The sequence below is a fragment of the Hemitrygon akajei genome, chromosome 1 (genome assembly GCF_048418815.1).
Source record: "Hemitrygon akajei chromosome 1, sHemAka1.3, whole genome shotgun sequence".
Classification (NCBI taxonomy): domain Eukaryota; kingdom Metazoa; phylum Chordata; class Chondrichthyes; order Myliobatiformes; family Dasyatidae; genus Hemitrygon; species Hemitrygon akajei.
The window spans coordinates 54,085,390-54,102,353 of record NC_133124.1 but is presented as its reverse complement, the minus strand read 5'-3'; the positions used below and the strand labels follow the sequence as shown (position 1 = coordinate 54,102,353).

The following is a 16,964-nucleotide window of genomic DNA, read 5'->3' as shown; positions in this document are numbered from 1 at the left end:
TGAGTTTAGCTGCCAATACTCACTATTTGAGCAGAGGACCCCCTCCCTATCAAGGAGAAGATATTTCCAGCTAGCATAGTTTAAAACACAGTTCATTTATTTACTGTGATACAGGTTTAAATCCATACATTCTCAACACACAGTTAAAGCTCTCAGAGGGTTTCTATCTTAAATGTTTATTTCCCAATTAGAAACCATTTCTAAAACACAAAGCATTTCTTAAACTCAAGGGATACCCAAAATTCCTATATATTAAAAAGACATACATGATGTGGACAAGCAAACTGTCTGTTGCGGAAACTGAAGCTAGAGGAATAGATTCTATTCTCCCCCTCTTCCTATCATTCTTCTTGATATTCTTCAACCACTCCTAGTAAGCCTGAGCTGCTCTCTACATTTGTACCCTTTTTCTACTTCTTCACATACATATAGTATTTCCTTAGATGTCTTTTCAACATGAATGGTCTAAAAACATTTTGGAGACATAGTTCTTCAGCTATCTACCATAATGTATAAAGCTATGAAGCGAACTCCCTTAAGTACATAGAATCTTCCAACTGGAAAAACATCATAGTTATTGATATGCTAAATAACATATCCATCTGTTCTGCAAGCTTCTTTGAACCAAATAACTTAAGAGTCAGCCTGTTTGTTTGATAAACACAAATTAAACAACCCATTGTCTTATACTGCATACACGAGGAAATCTGCAGATGCTGGAAATTCAAGCAACACACACAAGATGCTGGTGGAACACAGCAGGTCAGGCAGCATCGAAGGGTCTCGGCCCGAAATGTCGACAGTGCTTCTCCCTATAGATGCTGCCTGGCCTGCTGCGTTCCACCAGCATTTTGTGTGTGTTGCTTGTCTTATACTGCATCTTGAGCAGTGATAAAGCAGGTATAGTGAGCTGAACTTTACTACTCCCAGACTGAATGTCTATTATCCACAAAACTTGTGTGCAAAGCTGGTCTGTCGACAATACCCGTTTTAACCTCAAGGTGATTAGTGCTTGCTATTTACATTTCAAGAACTGAAGACTTTGACTTCCGTTTAGACCAAAAGTTAGTTGGAAGTTTACTTACATTTGTTTGTTATATTACAAGTGGAAGATGCTGTGTTCAGAAAGTAATAATAGCAAACAGCAAGGAAGAGAATGAGGCCTACTGGTCCAGAAGTGAATAGCTCTTACACAACAGTCTGCTCATGTGCTCCTCCAGTACTCAATATATAATCTTACCTTGTGACTCTTTACTGTAGCTGATCACTGTTCTCCAGGCCACCTGGGGCTAATTCTGAGGCACCGTTTGATTTTTTGCAGACACCATTTTGATGGATCCCTTTTAGATTCCTATTTGCAGACTAATGCACTCAGCAGGCTTCAAGAAAATAAATAAGCTTTCTAAAGGACAAAACTCAAAACTCCACTTTTTTTTTGTACATTAGGATATAATAGTTATGTATAATTGAATTAAACCAATTTACAGTATATGTGTAATATACGAGTACAGTATGTACTTTGCCACAATGCTTTCCCCTGATTCTTCATGGTTTATTTGTAATCTCTTTTACTGTCACTGTATGAAAGGAAGTGTTTGGGTGATTGTCAGCTAATTGATATTCTGTTTCCTTTTTTTTAGTGTATTAGGTGTGCAGCTGAACTAGCCATATACAGCACTGCAAGTTTTGTGTCTTTGTTTGCAACTCTTCTCATTTATATACGTATACCCATTCACAATATTCCTCCGAATTAACCAGTTTTAAGATACAAAGTTGGTGAAATTGAGCAAAATGAATAACCCCCTGCAGACCAGCCATTCCTGTTCATCTATAATCCGTTTATCTCTGGCCAATTTCTGTTTATGGTTGATAACAATTTCACTGTTTACATACTAACTATCCAGAAACTGAAACACAACAGCTTGTAATCACACTTCTGCTTCTGGAACTTGCAATCTGGTTGCCATTTTCCCTTCATTGCAACCAGGACTATATTTCAAAATATACTTCTCCAGCTATAAAGCACACAAAGATGTCTGAGGTCATGAAAGTAATCATATAATTTTATATTTTCTCCATTACACCATGTGGTATAGCTGTGCAGCTAAAACCTTCTTCTAAAGACGGTGCTGTTTCTGTAGAAACCAGACTTAACATTGAACAAAGCAACTTCATATCGATTTCTAGATGTCTAGGTGCCTGGCAGGGAGTTTAATTTGTAATTTTTTTAGAAACATGGAAAACCTGCAGCACAATACTGGCCCTTCGGCCCACAATGTTTTGCAGAACGTGTACATACTTAAGAGAATACTAGGGTTACCCATAGCCCTCTATTTTTCTAAGCTCCATGTACCTATCCAGGAGTCTCTTAAAAGACCCTATCGTATCCGCCTCCACCACCATTCCACGTACTCACCACTCTCTGCATAAAGAAACTTATGCTTGACATCTCCTCTGTACCTACTTCCAAGCACCTTAAAACTATGCCCTCTCGTGCTAGCCATTTCAGCCCTGGGAAAAAGACCCTGACTATGCACACGTTTAATGCCTCTCATTATCTTATACGCCTCTATCAGGTCACCTCTCATCCTCCGTCGCTCCAAGGAGAACAGGCTGAATTCACTCAACCTATTCTCATAAAGTATGCTCCCCAATCCAGGCAACATCCTTGTAAATCTCCTCTGCACCCTTTCTATGGTTTCCATGTCCTTCCTGTAGTAAGGCAACCAGAACTGAGCACAGTACTCCAAGTGGGGTCTGACTAGGGTCCTATACAGCTGTAACATTACCTCTCGGCTCTTAAACTCAATCCCAAAATTGATGAAGGCCAATACACTGTATGCCTTCTTAATCACAGAGTCAACCCGCGTAGAAGCTTTGAGTGTCCTATGGACTCGGACCCCAAGATCTTTCTGATCCTCCACACTGCCAAGAGTCTAACCATTAATACTATATTCTGCCATCATATTTGACCTACCAAAATAAACCACCTCACACTTATCTGGGTTGACCTCCATCTGCCACTTCTCAGCCCAGTTTTGCATCCTATCAATGTCCCACTGTAACCTCTGACAGCCCTCCACACTATCCACAACACCCCCAACATTTGTGTCGTCAGCAAATTTACTAACCCATCCCCCCACTTCCTCAACCAGGTCATTTATAAAAATCACGAAGAGAAGGGGTCCCAGAACAGATCCCTGAGGCACACCACTGGTCACCGACCTCCATGCTGAATATGACCTGTCTACAACCACTCTTTGCCTTCTGTGGGCAAACCAATTCTGGATCCACAAAGCAAGGTCTCCTTGGATCCAATGCCTCCTTGCTTTCTCAATAAGCCTTGTGTTATGTGTGAAGCCAAGCAGAGCTGCAGAACGGATACTGCTAAATAAGAGAGAGATAAGGGAGAGCCATCCAAAATGCTAATGAGAAAGAGATAACGAGAGAGAGAGAGAGAGAGAGAGAGAGAGAGAGAGAGAGAGAGAGAGAGAGAGAGAGATAAGGGTGAGCCATTCAAAATGCTAATAAGAGAGAGATAACGAGAGAGAGAGAGAGAGAGAGAGAGAGAGAGAGAGAGAGAGAGAGAGAGAGAGAGAGAGAGACACATAATTCAGTATTTTGGCGTCTGCAGTGATACTGCCACGGACATTTTGCTTTGAACATGAACTGCTCGTTAACACTCCTGCTGAGACAAAAGGAAGTGGTGAAGTTTGATGGACAGGTGATACCCCATCAGGGGGGGATAAAATAGCGGGTTTGCTAAGACACAGGCAGACACGCCACGAGACCCTGAAGAGAGCATTGTGCCCCCACAAGTTGGTGGGAGTTTGGAAGACCGATTCACGGGAATTGGCCAGAAGCTCACAGGGTGTAAAGGTACGACCGGTGGGGAGCTGTTGTGTGTCCACCCTTGGCTGGGTGATGGGTTCACCATGGAAGAATGGTCGCATCTGGAACAGAGGGGTCACAGTCGGTGACCACAACGGGACAAGAAAACAACGGAAGGTTTGCCTGAAATCTCAGCTGTATCTCTCACTCTCTCTCTCTCCAACGGTACCAAAACAATTATCTCAAACTACACTAAACTGAACTGAACTCTGCTTCACTTGAAGACTGATTATTTACCCTTAGACTTCGGTAGAGCTTGGCTGATTCCTATTCCTATATTTCTGTGTATATGTGTATATTATCATTGCTAACCTGTTACATTTCTATCCTTGCATTTAGTGTACTGTATTACTTAATTTGCTAATAAACTTTATTAGTTTCTAGTAACTACAGACTCCAACAAGTGTTCCATTTCTGCTGGTTTGACAACCCAGTTATGGGGTACGTAACACTTGCATAGGGTACCTTATCAAATGGCTTGCTGAAACCCATATACACTACATCTACTGCTCTTCCTTCATCAATGTGTTTAGTCACATCCTCAAAAAATTCAATCAGGCTCATAAGGCGCGACCTGCCTTTGACAAAGCCATGCTGACTATTCCTAATCATATTATGCCTCTCCAAATGTTCATAAATCTTGCCTCTAAAGATTTTTTCCATCAACTTACCAACCACTTAAGTAAGTCTCACTGGTCTATAATTTCCTGGGCTATCTCTACTCCCTTTCTTGAATAAAGGAATAACATCTGCAACCCTCCAATCCTCTGGAACCTCTGCCTTCCCCATTGATGATGCAAAGATCATCGCCAGAAGCTCAGCAATCTCCTCCCTCGCCTCCCAACGCAGCCTTGGGTACATCTCATCCAGTCCTGGAGACTTATCCAACTTGAAGCTTTCCAAAAGTTCCAGCATATCTTCTTTCTTAGTGTCTATATGCTCAAGCTTTGTAATCCACTGTAAGTCATCCCTACAATCACCAAGATCCTTTTCTGTAGTGAGTACTGAAGCAAAGTATTCTTTAAGTACTCCTGCTATCTCTTCTGGTTGCATACACATTTTCCACTGTCACACTTTATTGGTCCTTTTCTCTCATGCCTTATATTCTTGATCTTTGCATACTTATAGAATGCCTTGGGGTTTTCTTTAATCCTGCTTGCCAAGGCCTTCTCATGGCCACTTTTCTGGCTCTCCTACTTTCATTCTTAAGTCCTTCCTGCTAGCCTTATAATCTTCTAGATCTGTGTCATTACCTAGTTTTTTAAACCTTTTGTAATCTTTTCTTCTTGACTAGATTTTCAACAGCCTTTGTACAACACGGTTCCTGTACCCTACCATCCTTTCCGTCTCATTGGAATGTACCTATGCAGAGCAGCACGCAAATATCCCCTGAACATTTGCCACATTTCTGCCGTACATTTCCCTGTGATCATCTTTCCCATTTTATGCTTCCAAGTTCCTGCCTGATTGCTTTGTATTTCCCCTTACTCCAGTTAAATGCTTTCCTAACTTGTCTGTTCCTATCCCTCTCCAATGCTATGGTAAAGGAGATAGAATTGAATTTTTGGTTAGGCTTTATTCTCTGCACCTTTCTCCAGTCTAAATCACCACCATCTGTTGTGATCACTGAAATTCACCTCTTGCATGAATTTTAACCCTATTTGCTTTAACAATGACAGATTTAAACACTATCCTCACCTACCCTAAATCCATGCTATTTAATGAGCCCGATCTGCGATCTTCTGTGATTTCAGACAGAGTTTTACACATGTACCTGGTCAGTTTGCATGTGGAAAGAAAGGTCATAAGCACTCTAAATGACTGAACATGAGTTTGATGCTGGAGATATCTGCTAGCCTCTTGAGTTTGCTGCTCACTGCTGTATTACAGAGATCACTCAAGTACGTAACTCAAAGACAGAATATTTCATCCACTTTTCCTTTTTACCTACTGGAGGTGACAGTGTCGATATATAGGAATTTATTTGGATTGCAGGTTCCCAAAGGTGCAGGAATTCTTAGGTTGTATTCATTTGGTATTACTCCTCCCTGGCAGTATTCTCCTTGGAGTACCATGGCTACCTTACACAAAGAGCATGGCTATTGCTGATACAGTCCTTCACCAGCCCTCAGATCACATCCGCTTTCAGCCTTTCATCACTGCAGACTCTATTAATTAAGCAGCTACACTCTCCTGTGGCTGGAAGAGTGCTTTTATATTCTGGGACTGAAGTAATCACAAATTTTGGACAATTGCCCACAGCTGTAGATAAGCCTATTGTACCTTTTGAGTTTTTGGAAACACCTATCCAATTAGTCCCACTTCTCTTGTTTCCAATAACTTTGCAAATGGTTAGATTTATATAGAATCTTCACATCCATTTCAGGTACTAAATCAATTTTTACATGCCGAGATAAATGATAACCAAATAATCACCTTTTCCAATATTGAATAAAAGATTGTTTTTGACCAGAAAACCAGTGGTAAACCCCTTCAATTCTGCCAAATGATGCCTTAATCCTTTATATCTATCAGATTGAATAAATGGTGTCTTTGTTTATTGGCACCTCCAGAGTTTATAACAATGCACTTTTAAAAGTGACTATTGATTTAGATTTTTCCATTCTTTCAAAAAGCAACTCTTTTTATTATAACAACTCTTTGTAAAATTTCATTTCATAAACTATATTACTATTCTTAATTTATAGTAAACTCATGAAAAGTATTGACGTATTGAATGAAATACATTAACTCATCTGTGGTAGTCGTGTAGATTGGTATTTTTGACTACTGAAATTAGTTTCTCAGTGATAGCAAGGCACACTGTAAAACACTAGACCAGTTTTAGAAAAGTAAACCTTTTTATTATATATTTATATGTGTGTATATATATTTATTTATATTTATATATGTATATAGATATATATAAAAGAAATACAAAATTACAACACAATGAAAATTTTGTCATGGCATTTCAGTTTTTTCTGAGCCTTCAACCTGTGGCACTGTCTCAGGTATATTGGGAGTAAGTAATGTCCTTCTGTTGTAGTGTCCCTTAATTATGCCAGAGTTGTTATTTTCATTCAGCATTTGTTTTTGTTTTTGTCTATTTAATGACTGTACAAGTCCAAGGACAACAACAGCTAATGAGTATTGACTGGTTAGCTTCCTTGGTTGCATGATAAGTGGATTCGGTTGCACTCTTCCCAGAAGGAAATATGTTTTAATCTTCCCTTCTTGTTCACTTATCCCTTTGACATATATTTCACCTCTGTACTCAAAGGCAAACCCTTTGTCTTTCAGGATAAGATATGTATCTTCCGGCACTTGGATTTTTCCACTGATGCCTGTGCTGTCCATACGACTCGCCAGATTTACAGTTTTACCCCAGATATCATATTGTGGTTTCTTAGCACCAATAACCCCTGCAACGACTGAGCCATGGCTAATACCTGGAAGAAGAAGAAGAAGAAGTGCATTATCATGTAAATTATTCAGCAATTTCAATGTATTAAATCTTCAAAAGTGACAGTTGATGGCATGGCTTCCGAATTACATTAATCACCAAACCTTCCATGTTGAAATTTTGTTATTTCTTGAAAAAAATTATGGAATAAAGTTCAATAGGATTTATAATTCCTATTGATCCTATTAAATGTACCTATTAAACCCAATATTGTCTAAAGGAGTATGTTTCATAATCTCAGAGAAAGAATTTAGCAACTATCACAGAATACAGCAGATGTAACAGATTAAAACTGAGCTTGATTTGTTCATCATTATTTTAAAATTCATAAAAAATTTCTTCAGAGATTAGTGAACACTGATTATGAGTAGAAATTGGGTTTCATTTATTTTAAGCTCATGTTTACTAGTTTGGATTAAGACATTTGGCACAGATCAAGGAATAATTATGGCATCGTCTTGATCTGTAAAGTTTTATATTTCAGAATGATACAGAATTGTGGGTGCACTAAGTCATCATGTGCGTGTACATTATTAACTAAACAGCAACAATTTCCAATAGCATGGTGCCATTAATATAGCAAATATTACCACGAGTTTTACCAAATAAAAGAACTGAGTGAAAGCCATGAGTGGCAAATTTGCCACTCTGTGATGTTCTTAAGAATCACCAATAATGATTAAGCGTAATTTGAAAATGATGTACTGTATGTAAACAAAATGCATCCAGTTTACTGAGTATTGATGATTGAATTGGCTCTAAAACTCAAGGTAAATTACTTCAATTATATCAACATATTCATTTTGGAGCATGCAAAAAATCATAACACAATACATTCATGTCTTGAATTGACATTATCTTTGAAAATATTGCACTAATTGCAGCTGAATCAACTTAGGCCTGTTGCTCAGAAAATCACATTTCATTTTTTGCAGAAATACCTTACTATTATCATGAAGCATTTTATGCAGTACATGTTACCTGCCACTGTGCGTCATTGTAATACTTTATAACTGAGAGAATAGGGAGGTAATAATCAAACATATAAATGAATGATTTAAACCTATCAGACATGTAAAATTAGTATAGTAACATGTTTATGTATCATACTGGTGTTGGGCAAAATGGGAGATCAAAAGATTTACAGCCACTAAGCCAATGAATAACAGAATGAAGGACATAAATATTTACTTCAAATATTAGTGAATTGTAATTAGATACTTAAAAGAATAATCTTAATTTTGGACAGAGGAAGAATTACCAGTCGAAGTAACATCTAGTTACCTGAAGATGGCTTTCTATTACAAATCAGTAATTGATTAGAAGTGGTTCCTGATCTCAATGGCATGGTTAAACAGAGAACATAAAAGAAAGAATATGGAACAGTACAGCTTAGGTACAGACCCTTTGGCCCCCATGTCTGCACTGATCAAGCCAATTTAAATCAATCTCATCTGCCTGCATATGATCCATATCACTTTGTTCCCTGACCATGTGTCTGTCTGAATGCCTCTTTTTTATGTATTCTTCCACCACCTCCCCAGCAGCACTTTCCAGACACCACCATTCTCTGTGTAAAAATGCCCCGCAAATATTCTTTAAAATTTCCCCCCTCAGGGTCCTCTATATTTGACATTTCCACCCTGGGAGACAGACACTGACTTCGTACTGTATCTATGCCTCTCATATGATAAGGTCACCCCCACTCCCCCCAGCCTCCGTTGCTTCAAGCAAACAATCAAATTTTATTCAGTTGTTTATTATTATTGTTACTGTGATCATTGTTGAAGTAACAGTGCTGGTTATTCATTACTTCTACTTGCCTCTAGTTTTAATGACTTCTGGTAAGATGGCAGCGCACTTGGGTTCAGCTGCCTCTACAGGGCCAACCAAAGGCGTTATTGTCTGTTTTTTTTTTCAATTTTTACTATTCTATGACACTCCGGGACATTGAGAACTTCAAGTACTGCAGGTCTACCCCGTCAGCGAGTTGCTTGTTAGCAGAGGATTTGAAGGAGCTGGACTTGGTATGGACCCTGTTGCTGCCTGCTATAGGAAGTCATCAGAGTCAGTGAGCAAAGACGGTGTGCAGTCAAAATATGAGTGATTGTCTTGGTCGTTTTCCTTGTGATTGAAAGACCCTGTTGGACATCGGTAATATGGAATGCTGTGAGCCTGCTTCACTGGTTTACTGGTGGTCACTGAAGGCAGGGCAGCTGCATGGTCAGTTGTAGCACAGACTAGGCTTCATGCAGCAGTGTGGCCTGTTGCAGCCACCCAGGAGAGGTGACGCCAAAGCCAATCTGGCGCAGTATCCATGATGGCATTGTGCTGCACTCCAGTGTTTGCTCGGTGGAAGACAAGCTGGATCGCTTTCATCTGCAGACTGCTACAGGCTTTTTCTTGCCGATAACATCCATGGACTCAAGGATAAGCTATATTATGTTGTGTTTTTTGACTGACCGTATGTCTACTACTATCTTATTTGTGCTATATGTGTTTTGTGCTGTGTATGACTTAGCACTATGTTTTGTACCTTGCCCAGAGGAATGCTGTTTCATTTGGCTCTATTCATAGGAATTTATGTATGGTTGAATGACAATTAAACCTGAACTTGAACTTAAATATTTCCATTGTTTTAGTTAAATGCATGACTGCCTTCTGATGAGAAGGAAGCCATTGATGAAACAGCTGAAGATGGTTGTATGGAGGACAAGCCTTGAAGAACCTTTGCACTGATGTTCTGGGGCTGGACTAATTGATCTCCAACATTCACTGGCATCTTCTTTTCTGTGAGGTAAGACTCCACTTAATTTCCTTTGATACCCATTGGTATCAGTTTACCTACCTTCTTAGTAGCACTCACTGTCAAATACCCTTCTTCCCATTAGCTATCTAGTTATCCATCATTATTGATGGTAGATGTGTTCTGATTATAAAGCTGTAGTTTGATCCTTTGTTTGTGAGATTGCTTGACTGCATGTAGTATACTGTTTTAGGCTGCTAAGTGCAAGTGAGTAGCTTTATAAAAAAAGGTAACATTACATTCTGTCCAAAATTTATTCTGGTCATGGCTAGAATTAACTGCTGTCTGATCAAGAACCTAGATCACTGCAATTTGTCTACCACAGCTACATGCTTATGGTAGATGCAATGGCAATGGCTCTCCACTCTGCTTTGGAGCGTCTAGATAACAGCAAAACATATGTACTGCTGTTTATTGATTACAGCTCAGTGTTCAATACCATGAACCCATCAATATTAATCATGTAGCCTCCAAACTGAGTCTCTGTACCTCCTCCTGCAACTGGATCCTTAATTTCCTCATCAGGAGAACACAGTCAATATAGAAACATAATAAAATCTGCAGAAGCTGGAAATCCAAAGCAACACTCACAAAATGCTGGAGGAACTCAGCAGGTCAGGCAGCATCAATGGAACAAAGAAACAGTAGATGTTTCAAGCCAAGACCCTTCTTAAGGACTGTCCTGACCTGCTGAGTTCCTCCAGCATTTTGTGTGTGTTATAGTCAATATAGATTGGCAATAACATTTCCACTCAAAGACTGTCAACACAAATGCATCTCAAGGAAGTGTGCTTAGCCCAGTGCTCTACTCCCTCTACATTCATGACTGTGTATCTAAGCACAGCTCAAATGCTATCTATAATTTTGCACATAACACCACTGTTGTTGGTTAAATGTGGAGGCATTCTGGAGATAGATAGACATAGAAACATAGAAAACCTACAGCACAATAAAGGCCCTTTGGTCCACAAAGTTGTGCCGAACATGTCCTTACCTGAGAAATTACCTAGGGTTACCCATAGCCATCTATTTTTCTGAGCTCTATATACCTGTCCAGGAGTCTCTTAAAAGACCCTATCGTTTCTGCCTCCACCACCGTCGCCAGCAGCCCATTCCACGCACTCACCACTCTCTGCGTAAAAGACTTACCCCTGATATCTCCTCTGTACCTGCTTCCAAGCACCTTAAAACTATACCCTCTCATGCTAGCCATTTCCACCCTGGGAAAAAGCCTCTGACGATCCACATGATCAATGCCTCTCATCATTTTATACACCTCTACGAGGTCACCTCTCATCCTCTGTTGCTCCAAGAAAAAAAGGCCGATTCACTCAACCTATTCTCATAAGGCGTGCTCCCCAATCCAGGCAACATCCTTGTAAATCTCCTCTGAACCCTTTCGATGGTTTCCACACCCTCTGGTTGAGTGATCTGCTGGTTGAGTGGTGTGACAACAAAACCTTTGCAGTCAATGTCAGGAAGACGAAGGAATTGACTGTGGGCTTCAGGAAGGGGAAGTTGGGAAAATACAACCCCAGTCCTTATTAAGGGGGTCAGTGTTGGAAAGGGTGAGCAGCGTTTAGTTCCTGTATGTCAACATCTCCAAGTATCTATCCTGGGCCCAACATGTTGATGCAATCAGAAAGGAGGCACACTAGTAGCTCTTTTTTGTTAGGAGTTTGAGGAGATTTGGTATGTCAGCATAGACTCCATAGATGCACAGTGGAGAATATTCTGACTGAATGCATCTCAGAGCAGACAATATTGAGCAGATGTCTCATCTCACCTTTTAATCATCCTTATATATCTTTCTGCTGCTTAGGGGTGAACATAAAAATTATTGTAAGAATTGAATAGACCAGGGATAAATCCTTGAGATAATAGAAAAGTTCTCAGTGGAGGTCATACGTAATCATTAGCTGAATAATACCGCAACAGTGAGAGGACTTCAAAATTATGTGATCTACAGTGTTGCAGTTGTTAATTTTAAGAGGAAAGCACCTCTCTATGTCTAGCAGCAATCAAGGTTCTTACAGGCCTATTGTCAGTCTTTTAAGGTGAGCCATGGAGTTTCTGCATCAGCTGCTACTCCTGTTGTGACTGATTCCTTCACAATGACAGATGTTATATTTCCTAAATTAAGGTGCAATTGGATAGTACAAGTGTCTTGAAAATCTTTTATAAGAAAGCAACATGAAATAATATAGCATTTGAAAGTATGACATTTGTCAGTAATATTTAATATTCTAGTGCCTCTTTAATTTATTAGCCTTGTAGCTGAGTCTGTTTGCCCTAGATTGCTGACAGCTTCAAATTCCCGACTAACAATTTGTCCTGGTCCAGCCACATGGACAGTATGGCAAGGTAACTCACTAAAACCTCTACTTCCTCAGGAGGTTAAGGAAATTTTACATGTCCCCAATGACTCTCCAGATTATTGCAACTGCACCATAGGAAGCATCCCACCTGGATGCATCAGAGCTTAGTATGACAACTACTCTGCCAAAGACCATAAGAAACTGCCAGCAGTTATGAATACAGCCCATTTCATCATCTCCACATTGTCTCCATCTATACTTCCTACTGTCTTGGGAAAGCAGCCAACAGAATTAACTACATCTCCCACCCTACTCTTTCTTTTTCCAGTCTCTCATTGGGCAGAAGATATAACAGCTTGAGAGCACATGCCAGCAGGCTCAAGGTCAACTGTTATCAGTCTCATCAACAGACATCTCATATGTTAAGAGATGGCCTCTTGATCTTCTCGTCAGAGCCCTTGCACTTTATTTGTCCACCCACACTGCACTTACTCTGTAACTGTAACACACTATTCTGCTTTCACCTTTACTTCTTCAATGCACTTATGTGTGAAATTACCTATCCAAATGGCATGCAAACAATAACTTTTCACTGTGTCTTAATGTATATGACAATAATAAAGCAATTCCAGATCCATTTCCCCATGCAGCTGTAACGTGCTGACTGGAAGACTGCACTCTTTCCCTGAAAGTCTGCATAAATATCCCTGATGACTCACATTAAACTCTTACTGAGGTGGCCTGGCTCAAGACTGAGGCACAGGCCCAAGTGAAAGAGCACCTACGATAGATGTCTATTATGTGTAGGTATGTTTGCTAGAGAAGTTGTGGTGGAAAATGAACTGGTTCTCCCACAATCAGTATTTACACATGAGTGCCTGCAAAAGATGGACAATTGATGTGCTTTCCCTTGGAGTGTTCTGTCATTACTTCAGTTTCCAGACCCAGAGATGAGTTGACTGGTGGGGTCCTAGTACTGGTGTCATGTCCTCAATGTCATGATATATCACATTAGATCCCTTTCACTCCTTTTCTTCATTCTCTACGTATAACTGGAGGAGCTGATGCACTCTTCATGACTTTTTCATTATCCTGCATTTGGATATGTATGTGATGTGATGTGATGTGATGTAGTGCTTCAAAAAACTGGGGAAATTCAATCGCTCTTCAGTAAACTCAAAAAAGAATTAGATCGCTGGTTTACTTTATATAAAATAATCAGCTTTATAATTAAAGTTAGGTAAGTAATTAGGTTAATGCTACTTTTTATTCAATGTTCTTGTGTGTTAACATTCCTAATGTCATTATTGCTGCTCTGAACCTGTCTGTTATGTTCCTGATTGGTTTTACTTTGGCCTCAATGACCTCCCTGGTTTTAATGCTCCATTATTACAGATCATGTCAGCAGCTACCTTATACATAAATGCTGGAATTTCCTCTATAATCTTCTCCATATTTCTACATCTCTAATTCTCTCTAAACCTTTAAACGCTTAAAATATTTATTGGCCAAGTTTTTGGTCATCTATCACAAAGGGTACTCAAACAGTACAATGCAAAATCTGACAATGTTCCTGTCTAGGTATCACTGGGAAAGGATAAACGGGGATGTGAAAATCAGGAGGAGAGGGCAAACTGGAGGGGGGGTGATGGGAAGTTGTAGAAAACGGATTAAGCAGATCTCTCATGCTATGGATGATCCTGGTTTAACCCTTGCACTCTGGTAGAGGGGTAATGTAACTGTAAATAATTGTTGTCAATAATCGCTTAAATCCACATAAGCATTCTACATAAAATATTCTGTTGCACTGATTAAAATTTAACTTTTGAATCTTTTCAGACACTAAGGTTAGAATATATAAAAAGATTTGTATTGTTCATATTGTAAATTGGATATGATTTAAAACTTCCATTGGATGTTTCATCCACCAGCACAGCAGAGCAGGGATCTACTGCTGGAATTTGTCCTAGCGGTGTAATCATCTCCAAGTTGGATTCTGTGTACATAATGACTTCAGCAATGTGCATGGCATGTTTCTTACTTACTGACAGAAATTGCATCAAAAGGCTCTGACCTGTACTCCACTATTGACTCACAGTTAAACAGGAAATACATTACTCAGAAGTTGTGAACTATATATGAATTAAAAGGTTCCTAATTGAACATAATTGTTATTTCTATTACTTTCTTTTATTGATTGAACTGTGCTGCTCTTTTGTAGACCATTAGCGCTGACCAAAATCTCTGCTGTATCTGCAGTCTGTGGGCATCGTGATTGTGACATGGAACTCACAGGCACCATAGGGTCTGATGAGCTCAAGCACCCAACTAGGATGACTCTGATTTTCCCTTCCCTACTTATCCCTTCACATTGGTTACCCTCTCCCTCTGTTTTTTCCAATTACCTCCTCTTCCCCCACCCCACCCACTTTTCTCCTCACTTCTATGGCCGCATGCATGGCCAACATAGAGAGACACTAACAACACAACTCGCATCCCAGCAGGTAGAAAGCAAATAATACAGCAGCCTGGGAGTCCCATAGCTCCTGCTGTGTGTGAAGGTACATACCGGTACTTTCTTCTAATGCCTTTAAATGCAACCACTTTAAACAAGGATTTCCCAATTTGGTGTTTTCAGATTTGGTTTTAGGGCACTATATTGCAGCCAACTAATGCACCAAAAAGGGACAAAATTACATAACAAAGCAATTGTATTTAATATTTAAATACTAGTTAATTGAAGTAGAAGTTCGCAGAACAAATAAAATTGTGTATAAGCAAATGGTGTACAAGTTATACTCACCAACCCGAAGTTCAAAATTGTTGAAGGAATGTTTGTTTATTTCTTGTATGCTTTCATTTAAAGCAATGGTAAAGTCTGCTAGAGCACACAGATGGCCCCACTTCTCTTCACATTGCTGTAAGTGGTAATTAATAGAAGATAATATTAATAACTATATATAAAGAAAATGTAAAAAATTATTCACGTTGTCTAAATTCTTTGCTGTCTTTACCTGCTTTTCAGGCGACAATCCAGATACAGCCATGTAAGTGCTTCCAATTGTTTTAATTTTTTCAATATCTTGAAATCGCTCTTCTCCCAACAACTGCAAGAGGTAATCGAGACAGATAAAATAACTGAACAGAAGTGAGTAAGTGAACTATCTCAAAAATTGTACTTGGACTACTCTCTCCTCCATATCTCTTTAACAGCCCCCTAATCTTCAACTGTGAAACATCTCCAACTCTTAGCATTCTGAGCTGATGTTCACCCTTGATTTTGGCAGCTATTCCTTCTTCCATTTAAGAATTCCATCTCTAGTAGTGAATTTCTTCCTCTACTTCTGTCTCCCCCTTCAAGTTCTTCCTTTAGTTCCATCTCTTTGAATAAAGTCCAAATATTTCTCATTCAAATGGATAAAAAAGCAATTATAAGCTAATCACCCTAATGTCTAAAGCTGGTACATTTTAGAAACGTTAATTGAGAACAAATTATGTTGGGACTTTGTAAATATTGGTTAGTGAAGAAAGCCTTGTCAAAGGCAAACAGTGTTTAACTTTCATTGTTTATTGAAACAACAGAGTGAGTGAATAAGGGTTGATGTCCATTGAATTGAGAGGACAATGACTGAACAGGATATAAACTGGTGACGGGAGCAAAAGCTGCAGACTGTATTTGGAATGGTTGGGTTTCACATTGCAATAGCGTGAAGTGATAGATTGATTTTGGGTCAAAATATATTAATGACCTGGAACAGTATATGTAGCTCAGTTTCAAAATTTGCAATTGACTCAGAGCTCAGAAGTAAGAAAGTAGCAAATGGAGTTTAATATAATTCATTAATATGTGAAAGATAAAAGGTATATGATACATTATAATTTTGAAAAAGTTAAATAGATCTGAATAATGTTTGCTTAAAAAATTGTCTGTAGATTGCCTGTAAAAGTGACAGGACAAGTCAGGATGATGGCTTAAAAGGAAGACAGCTTTATAAATAGAGACTGTGTATGAATGTAAAGAACTGATTAGCCAGCATCTGAAATTTTACATTTATTTCTTGTCATTACCTTTGGAACGATATTGTAATGTCATAAGTGATATATTGGAATGGCAGTATAAATGAAAGACCACAGTTGAACGGAGAGTGTTGACGAATTGAGATTGACTTCCTTGATACAAAAGTTATGAGGAGGTTTTTGACAGGTGTTTAAAATAAAGAAAAATTATGATAGCAAATAATGAGAAACTGAGATATGTTGTCTGAAATGATTGAACAGTAGATTCAACAACAACATTAAAATGGAAATCACAGAATCACATGAAATGGAAAATAAATGCTAGTGCTAAGTGAAAAATATCGGAGAATGGAACAAATTGCAGAGTTTTTGTCTTGTTTACAGGTTTGGGGAATTGGAAAAAAAATTTTATTGCTCATTTCTCAACTCAATCAGATAATCAATATCTGTTTTTATGTTAATCATT

The 16,964-nt window shown here is 38.9% G+C and overlaps 1 protein-coding gene across 3 annotated transcripts in view; it reads right to left on the bottom strand.

Moving 5' to 3' along the window:
• Positions 1 to 6,778: 6,778 nt before the first annotated feature.
• The window catches only part of adcy8 (adenylate cyclase 8 (brain)), a 129,977-nt gene continuing 119,791 nt past the window's right edge, over positions 6,779 to 16,964 (bottom strand). For all 3 annotated transcript variants that reach the window (XM_073043334.1, XM_073043350.1, XM_073043343.1), the window contains 3 exons: positions 15,496 to 15,588; positions 15,285 to 15,399; positions 6,779 to 7,343 (listed from right to left, as the gene is read on the bottom strand). In XM_073043334.1, coding sequence (XP_072899435.1) covers positions 6,856 to 7,343; positions 15,285 to 15,399; positions 15,496 to 15,588 — 696 coding nt within the window. In that variant the 3' untranslated portion in view covers positions 6,779 to 6,855. The remainder of the gene's footprint in view (positions 7,344 to 15,284; positions 15,400 to 15,495; positions 15,589 to 16,964) is intronic.